The sequence below is a fragment of the Humulus lupulus genome, chromosome 7 (assembly GCF_963169125.1).
Source record: "Humulus lupulus chromosome 7, drHumLupu1.1, whole genome shotgun sequence".
Taxonomy (NCBI): Eukaryota; Viridiplantae; Streptophyta; class Magnoliopsida; order Rosales; family Cannabaceae; genus Humulus; species Humulus lupulus.
The window spans coordinates 115,723,133-115,735,148 of NC_084799.1; the positions used below are offsets into that span (position 1 = coordinate 115,723,133).

Consider the following 12,016-nt stretch of genomic DNA (forward strand, 5'->3'; position numbering starts at 1 on the left):
CTTTATTTATGGTGGAAGAGGAGGGTGAAATAGTAAAGTAGGGTGACTGTGAATGAGCATCTTGGTCATGTAGCAATGTAGTTAATTAAAGCAGGGCGAGCAAGGTGATGTAGCGATGTAGCATTTAAAGGAGGCTAAGGCTAGCTTGAAGTTGAAGAGAGCCAAAAGTAGGGAGATAGATAGGTTGTGGACCTTAGATACTTGTCCTATAGAAAACATACTTGTAATACATAAATAAGCTTAAATAGTTACTATTTTAGTCCTGACTTCTATTTATGATGATTTGATTGTGTCAGCTTCACTAGCTAAATTTTAGTTAATCACCGGAGGATTCGACATTTTTATTCAATCAAATATCATTTTTCAGTTCTCTTTCCCTCTCTCTGTGAATTGTACTTGGTCTTTATGAGGCTTGATGTGATGACACAAGTATTTGATTTAGCATGTACAAAAATAGGTGGAGTGGAAATGACTATTTTGCCATCTCATTCAATGTTCACTTGCATCGAGTGGCTGAAGTTGTTGTATCACCATCAATATGAGTTTGGTAAAGACAAAAATGGCGTCTTAGAGTACAGTCTTACATAAAATCAGCTATTTTATGAAAAGAGATCAGGCATAACAATATATAATAAGAATTATTATAATTATTATTTGATTGCATAATTATCTTGAATGCATATGTAGACGGGTATTAAATCTGCTAAAAAATACTATGTGATATCATTTCTATTTAATTTTTCATTTTAGTAAATCAAACCACTATGATTTTGGTGTAATTCGATTTGTGAACAGTGAACTTATATTCTTCTGAAATGACAGAATTGTCATACATATTTTATTTTTTCTGAAAAAAAGAATAAAAAATCGAGACCAGATGTTTATGTTTGTACCGCTATTATTATCCTTTTTATTGGGCTAATTTAAGTCCAGGGAACGAATTTAAAATAACAATCAACATACCATAGTGCAGCACTAAAAAAAATGCATTTAGATTCAAAATTAACTTTCATTCAATTGCTTTTACAACGGTACGGTCAACCCAATAAACTAATTAAACTCTACTAAAGAAACCATTTGACCTTCAACAAATCTTACACCTATTTTATATTCTTTTTAACTTAAAAATTAAAATATAAAAATAAAATGATCCAAACAGTTGCTTATGCAAGATTAAGAAGATCCAATCAGACAGCTTTTATTACTTAATAATAAATGTCAAAAAATATTCTAGTATGAACAATATATCGATCACTAACAAGTATCTCCACTAGAATAAGAATCATATCATCTCAAAAGCAACTAAAAAAAATCAAGAACAATCGAATTGAATCAATCATCTCCAAAATATATGATCAAAGAAACATATAGAAAGAACCCCCCCCCCCCCCCCCCCCCCCAAAAAAAAAAAGACGATAATGGCTGTAGAATAACAGATAAAAAAAGAAAAAATTCCAGTAACCTCTTGGGAATGAAAGAATTTGTTCAGAGCATTTCTCTCCTGGCTGCGTGGCCGTACTGAGATCGGCGAATGTTATCCTGACGCCTTTTGTAGACGAATCCTCCCAATCCAACCAGACAAACCGCTGCGATTACTCCAAACGCAATCCCTGCCTTCTTGCCTGCACTCATTCCATCTCCAGACGAGCCATCGGATTCACCTGCTTCTTCGTTCATGTCATTGTGATTAATGTCGCTGACTTCCGACGACGGAGATGGACTTGAAGCCGGAGATTCTACCGAATCAGGCGAAGGAGATGAAACGGGAGCGGGAGCAGGAGTGTCCGGCAGAGGAGCCGGCGGCGATGAGTTAGGAGAATCGGCCGCCGGAGGGGAAGCAGGAGCGGCGACATTTGGAGGAGAGGAAATAGGCGATGAGGGCGAATCTGCACCGGTTTCAGGAGGGGGGCTGGGTGAGATATCTGAGGTAGCGGATACGCCGAATCCAACCGAGACTATGAGTAGAAGAAGAAAGATGGAGTCTAAGCCCTGGAATCGGTTGAGGTTGGCCATTAATGCCGAAACTGGACCTGAATCTCGAGAATGTGGGTAGATCTGGGATTTGGACTTCTGTAGACGAAGACAAAGAAGAAGATGAAGAAGTTTGAAATGAAGAAGGTTTGATGAAGATCTGAATCTGAGAGAGAGAGAGAGTGTTGAAACTTGAAAAAGGAGAGGATCTTGGGATGGGTGAACGGCTATATTGACGGGGACGGAAAGGATGGCGCGTGATTGGCACGCTACACAAGTACTCTTTAATTGTAGGGGTAGAAACGGAAGAATCCACAAGTAGTAATAGTAATAGTATGTGTTTTATAAAGAGATGGAAAAAACGTGTGAGGGTGGATTAATTTCGACGCAAATTTTTTAAATAAATAAAATAAAACAAATTAAATTAAATTGGTAGGTGAATAAAGTTTTTTTTTCTTTTCTCAAATTCAAATGGAATATTAATATTACGAAATAAAATAGTTTGAATTCGAAAGATACCTGTTCAAATAATAGTTTTTTTTTCTTTCTATTTCTTAACAAAAAAAGAAATTTGGAGTTATTATGAATAAAATGTATATTTTTATATACACATTTAAGTTTGTCGGTGTAAGAAGGTTGGCACTGAGTATAGTATAGTAGTAGTGTTACTTGCTTGCATAGGTAGGAGTAGCAGTTACTTTACAGCGTTTAGGAGTAGATATGGTGCCATATTAATTAAATCCATAGATTAGAGATGTAACTTCAAAAAGTTGACAAATAAAGAGAAACCCACTCATTAATTATTGAAATAAATTTCTTATTTTCCTAACGTGTTTTTTTAGGAATTGATTCCTTAAATACAAGAGGGGTTTTCCGTTTTCCACAGTGCGGTCCAATTGTCTTCCAATTATATTTTATCATACGCAGCCATGAATGGAATTGAGCAAACTTTATTCTTCACATTCTGTTACCAACATTGGACCAGCCCAAAACTTAGGCCCAATATCATTAGACGGGAAGGTGATACAAGAGAAAGTCCAAAAATAATTTGAGCAATCAGCCCAATCACCTATAGGTCCAAAAGGGATCTCGGTTGTGCACAATACCAGGGAAGGAGGAGAAGCAGAGCATCGGAGCATCGACGAAGAACTGCCAGCGCGTGCTAGGAGGGTGCGTGTGAAACCAGCCTGGCTCAAAGAGTTTGTTAGCATGGAGAGACGTTGAGGAGTGCTGCACCTTTCCCCACCTTTCTGTTATTTGAAACTTTCTGTAATTTTGTTTGTGATATATATATATATATAGAAGAAATGTAATAGAACAGTTTTATGTTGAATGAGAAGCTGAAAGGCCTTTTGGAGATTGGTATTGTCTCGAAGAGTACGTTTCATACTAACAGTGGTGCTTTCATTGATTCCTTCCTTCTTTCATCATGAAGAACAAAGACATTGCAGCGCTACTATAAGCCATGGACCTAAAGTGGGAGCAACGTTCAGAGTCTCAGTTGGAGCATCTCAAGTTGCTACTTGAAGAGCGTTTGGCCCAGGCGTCTCCTCCGCCTTCGCCGGTCACCGGGGGCGAGGCTAGTGCGGCCCGCGATTCTATTCGTGAGAAAGGACGAAGTTCGGAGTCTGATACGAATTGTCGTGAGCTCAATGCAATCCTCAAAACCTTGCGGGTTAAGGTCCCACGCTTCGATGGTATGAATGTTGATGATTGGATTTATAAGATTAACAAATTTTTTGATCTGCATAGGGTCGATCATGCTATGAGACTTGCTGTCGTAGCATTTCACTTGGATGGAGCTCCATCTACATGGTTTCAATGGATGGAAAAGGGTGGTTCAATTACTGATTGGGACTCTTTTATTAAGGCGCTGCAACAAAGGTTTGGGACATCAATCTATGATGATCCTCTGGGACGGATTTCGAAGCTCACTCAGACAGGAAGAGTTTCTCAATACCGAGCAGAGTTTGAATCGCTCATGCCGCGCATCACAGGTGTGGCGGATTCGATGTTCTTGAATTTTTTTATCTGGGGACTCAAGCTGGACATTCGACGTGAATTACTCTTGTATAAACCGCTGGATTTGGTGGATGCGATGGCCAAAGCGCAACTGTTCGAAGATCGAAATGATGATTTGGTATCTCGGCAGAGGGAAGTTACTCGATCCGGTTGGTCCTCGAAGCTGGCGTCGCCTACTCAGGGCATTCATCCAACTTCGTTTAACCCTTATAAACAGAGTTCGGATGTTCATAACACTCCAGCTCAATCGGCTACTGGACAGTCAGGTATCACCCCTCTTCCTGTCAAGAAATTGACTCCTGCCGAAATGAAGGATAGAAGAGATAAGGGTTTGTGTTATACTTATGATGAAAATTTCAACTATGGTCATAAGTGTAAAAATAAGATGCTAATTATGTGTATGCAAGAGGATGATGAGGTGCAGGCAGGTTCAGGAAGTGAAGGACAGGATTTCGAATCAGCGGAGGATGAAGTGAGTCTCAACTTGTTTTCGAATTCTATGAACCCTTGAATTTTTCGTATTATGGCCAAGCACAGGAATGAATCTTTAGAAGTTCTAGTTGATATCGGCAGCAATAACAATTTTATACAAGAATCATTGGCTGCTACCTTGAATTTGTCATGGGAAGAAACGAAGCAATTCAAGGTCTATATGGGAAATGGAAATTTCTTGATGTGCTCGAGGATTTGCCGTGGGGTAGAGTTAAATTTGCAGGGGCATCAATTCATGATGGATCTTTTCATTCTACCCATTTGTGGCTTGGATGTGGTGTTGGGAATGCAATGGTTACAAACATTGGGCCCATGTATTCATGACCATAAAGAATTGACTATACAATTTAATTGGCAGGGAAAGGTTGTCAAGTTAGCGGGATCGAAGGAAGTCGCAGCACACCAACTTACTTACACTCAATTCCATGCTCTAGTTCGAGAAGGTGACATTAAAGACTTATACAGACTAACGACAGTGGTGGAAGAGCCAAACAAAAATGTTAAAGAGCTAACTAATTGGGAAGCTGATTTGCCCATGGGGGGTAAAGGGCTATTGACAGAATTTGCTGCTGTTTTTGAGGAGCCAAAACAGTTACCTCCGCAAAGAAACGTTGACCACAGAATTTTCTTACAACCGGGATCGACCCCAATTAATGTAAGACCGTATCGCTATCCATATTTCCAAAAGGATATCATTGAGCAGCTTGGCAAAGAGATGATTTCTTTTGGCTTTATCAGACCAAGTACTAGTCCTTACTCTTCGCCGGTTTTGTTAGTAAAAAAGAAAGATGGTACTTGGCGTTTCTGTGTAGATTACAGGGCTCTTAATGGCATAACGGTGAAGGATAGATTTCCTATTCCGACTATTGATGAGTTATTAGATGAATTGGGTCAAGCGGAAATATTTTCTAAGCTGGACCTACGTGCGGGTTATCATCAAATCCGTATGGATCGTCGAGACATTCACAAAACAGCCTTCTGGACTCATGAAGGACACTACGAGTTTGTCGTAATGCCATTTGGTCTCACGAACGCCCCTTCGACATTTCAAGCTGCCATGAACCAATTATTCAGACCTTTCTTGCGTAGGTTTTTCACCGTATTTTTTTATGATATTTTGGTATATAGCCAAAGCATTGAGGAACATGTGTCTCATTTGAGACTCGTGTTACAGTTGCTTCAGGATCATAGTTTCTATGCCAAGGTGAGCAAATGCCAATTTTTTCAAACCACAATAGAATACTTGGGTCATGTGGTTTCGGCTAAAGGCGTTCGGGCTGATCCTAACAAGATAGCAGCCATGGTGGATTGGCCAATTCCGAGCACTATCAAACAGTTGAGAGGGTTCCTCGGACTTACGGGGTACTACCGACGTTTTGTCGCACACTATGCCTCTATAGCGGCACCCCTTACGGAGCTGTTGAAGAAGGATAACTTTGCTTGGAATACACAAGCAGCAGCAGCTTTTGAACAACTTAAATCAGCCATGACAACTACACCTGTGTTACACCTGCCAGATTTCTCTAAAGAATTCATTGTGGAAACGGACACTTGTAATATAGGCATTGGGGGGGTATTAATGCAGGAGGGACATCCCATCGCTTTTTTCAGCAGGAAATTGGGTCCCAAATTTACAAGAGCTTCGACGTATACAAGAGAAATGAGAGCTATTATGGAGGCTGTCACGAAATGGCGGCAATATTTGCTTGGGAGGCATTTTATTATACGCACGGATCATAAGAGTCTCAAAGAGCTGCTCACACAAGTAATTCAAACACCTGAACAACAAAAATTTTTACGAAAATTGTTGGGATTTCACTTCTCAATTGAATACAAGGTGGGCAAGGAAAATTCTGTTGCTGATGCACTATCGAGGCGGCATGAAGGAGGATATTCTAGCTTACATACAGCCATGAGCACTGGCTGTTTTGAATTTTTGGAGGAGTTGAGACGTGAAAATACAACCTGCCCGGATCTCAGAGAGTTACACGCTAGATTTCAGCAAGGGGAATTGGATACTTCCATTTATTCGGTGCTTGAGGGGTTACTATATTACAAAAAGAAATTGCTGATAAGCAAGCATTCTAACTTGAAGCAGCAGCTACTGTATGAATTCCACGCAACTCCAGTAGGTGGCCATGCAGGGGTGGCTAGAACCTATATGCGTTTGGGCACTAATTTCTATTGGCAGGGTATGCGACAAGAGGTTAAACAATTTGTGCTATCTTGCTCGGTATGCCAAATGGTGAAATACTCGCCAACAGCGCCCTACGGATTGCTCCAACCACTCGAAATTCCAGAACGGGTTTGGGAGGATCTAGCTATGGACTTCATCGTCGGACTCCCAAATTCACATGGGGTGACCAATATATTGGTGGTAGTAGACCGTTTCACCAAATATGCTCACTTTGGAGCCTTAACTAATCAATATTCTTCTACTAAGGTGGTTGAATTATTTACTCACATGGTGATACGATTACATGGATTACCTCATACTATTGTGTCGGATCGAGATCCGATTTTTACAAGTACTTTCTGGAGGAAACTATTTGAGCTTATGGGGACATCGTTGAAGATGAGTTCGGCATATCATCCTCAAACGGATGGCCAAACGGAAGTGACCAACAGATATTTGGAGCAATATCTCAGAGCTTTTACTGCTGACTATCCAAAACAATGGAGCAAGTTTCTGTCTTGGGTAGAATATCACTATAATACATCTCACCATTCAGTGATTGGTATGACTCCGTTTCAAGCAGTTTATGGGAGACTTCCACCTTCCATACCAGCCTATACCCGTGGGGCGACAACCATTCAAGCAGTTGAGGAGGACTTGATGACTCGAGATGAGATTTTACAGCAGCTCAAAGTGAACTTGCAGCAAGCACAACACCGTATGCGCCAGCAAGCGAACAAAAAACGCAGGGAAATTGAGTTCAAGGTTGGGGACCTGGTTTTGGTGAAGCTCCAACCTTATAGACAAACAACAGTAGCTAAAAGACTTAACACCAAGCTTTGTCGACGTTACTTCGGCCCCTTTCCAGTGTTAGCTAGAGCTGGACCAGTTGCTTACAAACTTGATCTACCTCATGGCAGTAGAATACACTCAGTATTTCATGTGTCCTTATTGAAACCATTTCACGGTGCTCCTCCACCCAATTGCTACCCCTTGCTAGAGCTCAATGTGGCTAACAAACCACTTATGATGCCGCTAGCCATAATAGCTACTCGTATAAACCACACAGGCAGCTCAGCAATTCGTCAAGTGCTAGTGCAATGGTCTCTGAGTTCACCCGAAGATGCAACCTGGGAAGACTTTGATACATTCTGCAGGATTTATGGACTGACGAACCTTGAGGACAAGGTTCATTTTGAGGAGGGGAGTAGTGTTACAAACATTGGACCAGCCCAAGACTTAGGCCCAATATCATTGGACGGGGAGGTGATACAAGAGAAAGTCCAAAAATGGTTTGAGCAATCAGCCCAATCACCTATAGGTCCAGAAGGGATCTTGGTTGTGCATGATACCAAGGAAGGAGGAGAAGCAGAGCATCGGAGCATCGATGAAGAACTGCCAGCGCGTGCTAGGAGGGTGCGCGTGAAACCAGCCTGGCTCAAAAAGTTTGTTAGCATGGAGAGACGTTGAGGAGTGCTGCACCTTTCCCCACCTTTCTGTTATTTGAAACTTTCTGTAATTTTGTTTGTGATGTATATATAGAAGAAATGTAATAGAACAGTTTTATGTTGAATGAGAAGCTGAAAGGCCTTTTGGAGATTGGTACTCTCTCGAAGAGTACGTTTCATACTAACACATTCCCATACCTCTTCTTCAAAAACTAATATGGAGAAATATTTATTTATATTTTTATTACTAAATTACATTAAATACTCCTTTGATATTATTAAAGACAGATTTTTATTATTGCCAATTATACTGGACTTACTCTATTATTATTAATGTTGCAGTTATTATTGATAGTACATAAAGATAATATTGTTGTGGTATGAATTTGGATAGTGTGAATGTGATGCCCACTCTTTACTGAACTGAATGAGTAAAGCCTCATCATCAATCAACACTCTCTTATAAGTTATAAGTAGTGCAACATCAAGTGATTACACTTTTCTTCGAGCAAATGTTTTACATAGTAACTGCCTAAATTCATATATCAAATATCTTTTAATCGCTTAATACATATATTATGTAACGGCCTCCATAAATAAATGTTATTTATCAACCTCGTAAAGATCGAAAAAAATTCATAAAGATCTTGTTTGGAGTTTGATTTTACTAAGAAAATATTTTGTTAGACAAAAAGCTAGGAAAATATCTAGAAAAAGCTTATCCTAAATTTTTATAAGAGATTTTTTATTTATGGGTAAATAACATTTTGGACTTGTGTTTGTAAAAATTATCGAACACACTCTCTGTTTTGTTAAATGACAATTCAGACCATATTTTTTACAAAATAAATCAAAATACCCACTAGACCCAACTTTAGTCAATTTTGTTGAATATGACCAAAATACCCTTAAGTTTTGTTAATTATTAAATTTTAAATTATATCAAAATAATTGTTAATATTAAAAATTAAATTTAAATAAAAAAATATAATATTAATACAAAAAATTAAAAATAAAAATTAACACTTTATTGTTTACATAAACTAAATTGATTAAACTAAAACCTTGAATGAAACTTAATTAAAGTTAAAATTAAATAAAACTGAAACTAAAATAAAAATAAAAACATAAACCACAATTTAAACAAATCTAATAAATTATTTTATTTTCTTCCTCTGTCTTCTTCTTCTTCTTCTCTAGTACATCTTCTTCGGCTGGAGTTTGGGACTTTGTTAATGGCGAGATCTGACGAGGCAATGGGAGGAGGCTGAGAACTGAGGACTACAGCGGTTTGGCAACACTTAGATCTGACGCGAAGGCAACAGAGGGAGGCTGAAATCCGACGATGCGATGGAAGGAGGCTAAGATCCAAGGACTACAGAGGTTCAACACTTGGATCCGACGCAAAGGCAACGAAGGGAGACAGAAATCTAACGATGCGATGGGAGGAGGCTGAGATCCGAGGAATACAGAGGTTCAACAACTTCTTATCCGAGATGGGCAACACGGGATGGCGCAGAGATGGGCAACAGGGGATGGCGCAGAGATGGGCAGACTTCTTCTTTGATCTGGGTGCCCGAGCTTCTTCTTGGATATGGGAGGAGGGGCTCGTCTCCAGGCAGTGATCTCAGGCACGAGCTAGATCTGGTCCGATTTGTTTTCTTCTTTTATTTTTGTTTGCGAGTCTAGTTATGGAGCATAGAAGAAGAAGAATTGTTCTTATTGTTCAAGAGTTTACATATTTGGTTTTGATAAAGATATTATAGATTGAGATTGTTGATTTTTAATAATTTGGATGTAGTTTTATTGTTTTTGAAGATTTTTGTTGATGATATTTGAGTAGGATTCAAAGTTTTAGTTTAATTTGAGTTTTAATTATATTATATTTTAAAATCAATTTAATTGACTTTCTATTTGAAAATGTATTTTTTTATTATATAATTAATTCATTAATTAAAAAATTCAGGGGTATTTTGGTCATATTCAAAAAAAGTTTGACCGAAATAAGATCAGGGTATTATTTTGTTTCGTTTTGCAAAACGCAGAGTCTAAATTGTCATTTAACAAAATACAGTGTCCGATCGGTATCTTTTGAAAAAGACATGGTCCAAAATAGTATTTACTTTTTATTTATATATATATATGTATTTAACCGTTTTTTTTTGGGTTAACTTTGTAAAATCTATTTTTGGCATGCTTCTATTAGACAAAAATATTATGAACGTTTTCTTGCAATCCTTGTCTCATTATTGGTTTATGTTAGGTGTGAATAGGATTTGATATAATGAAAAGAATATTATTGGAATATCAATTTATTTTTGGTCTTATGATTCTCTTGAATAAATCTTTCCATACAAAATAATTTTGGTAACAAATATTTTTTTAGAAATCTTTCTGAGTTATTCTAACCAATTTTCTACTGGGACTTATTTTGGGAAAGTTTTCTTAACCCTGAAATGAATCTAGACAGAAAAGTTGACTAGGTTCATAAAATTCGTTAGGTTAACTTTCATATTTGTTCAGACAGATTCCAGTTAGGTAGACTTTTTCAATTAAAGAGAATTATGATTTCTCTTTAAGGATTGTTGTGAACTCTATCAGCCGCATGGTTTCTATATATATATATATATATACACACACACACACACGAGGAGAGTTCACAAAAATGTTGTCTCTTTGATGTTGATTATTTTGTGATATATTGAGACTTTGTGAACAAGATTATTTTTCGATTCATTAATCTTTTGTTCTTATTTGCTTGTATTGGAAATACTTTCTTGCATATTCAATACCGTTAAATATAGGTGGATTCATCTTACAGAAAAATATAGTACTTCGGGAGAAGTTTTTATTAAAAAAGACTCAGTCTAGGAGGAATTGAGCATTCTTTAACCATTGAAGGGATTTCAAGAGTGTTAAAGCATTATAGGGTTTTGGTAACCCAAATTAAAAGGCATAAGAATGATTCTACTACCTGGTTTAGTAGAACTCTAGGTCCCAAGGGCTAGGGCTTGGTCTTGAAGCCATTTATTGGTTCAATTATTGATGGAAATTCCTTGATATCTTGTGACTAGGGTGTACCGCTAGGCTTGGGAGGAAAGGATCGCACTCAGGGTCGTTATACTAAATTGCTCAGGACTTGAGGTAAGAAAACTGCACCTATTTTAAGATTAGGGTTGAGCCCCGGTTATCGAATGTGGTTATAACTACGCCTAGAATGTTTGTGTTAATCTGAATGAATGTATTATGTATAGTTGTGTTATGAGTAAAATGCATATCCATTGGTGTTTGGTTGGAAAGCTCAGCTTATAAGACGTGGTCGGCATGAGCATGCGGAATACAGGTCGTTATGGCTAGTCCATGTCTGGAAGTGTGATACGCACTTGTGCAACTCTATTTCCTCTTGAAAGAAAGGAGTGCAGTATGTGCTTGTGTGGCTCTATGGCTGCGTAGGGATTGAATGCCTACTTGAGTGTTGGTTATAACTGCTAAGCGTGATATTACTGAATTATAACATGTTGATTATCTGATGCTAGTAATAATTTATAACCTGTTGATTGTTTGTTCTGCTGTGTTTGAGTTTTCTTGCTGAGCCTTGGCTCACGGGTGCTACGTGGTGCAGGTAAGGGCAAAGAAAAGTTGGACCAGCCATGTGTTAGAGAGCTTCGGGGCGGCGTGCACATATGTGGCGTGCTCGACCGCCACGGTCGAGACTTCTTTTGGAGATCTAGGGTTTCAGTTCATTTTTCCACTTAGGTCGGCCATTTTGTACATTGTTTACGGTTGTAACTATTTGTAAACTCTTTTCTGGGATCCCATGTATATACTGAAACATTTTTTTTATGAACAGTAATGTTCTTTTGGGCATATTTTTAATACATAATCCTTTAATTAACTATAATTACAC

General features: G+C 38.2%; 1 protein-coding gene across 1 annotated transcript; it reads right to left on the reverse strand.

Moving 5' to 3' along the window:
- Positions 1 to 976: 976 nt before the first annotated feature.
- Positions 977 to 2,270, reverse strand: LOC133788567 (early nodulin-20-like). The gene has a single exon (XM_062226091.1). The coding sequence runs from the start codon at positions 2,011 to 2,013 to the stop codon at positions 1,486 to 1,488; it is 528 nt and encodes a 175-aa protein (XP_062082075.1). The 5' UTR covers positions 2,014 to 2,270; the 3' UTR covers positions 977 to 1,485.
- Positions 2,271 to 12,016: the final 9,746 nt, after the last annotated feature.

Coding starts and splice junctions, on each gene's coding strand:
- LOC133788567 (XM_062226091.1), bottom strand. CDS start 2,013: ATGGCCAACCTCAACCGATTCCAGGGCTTAGACTCCATCTTTCTTCTT.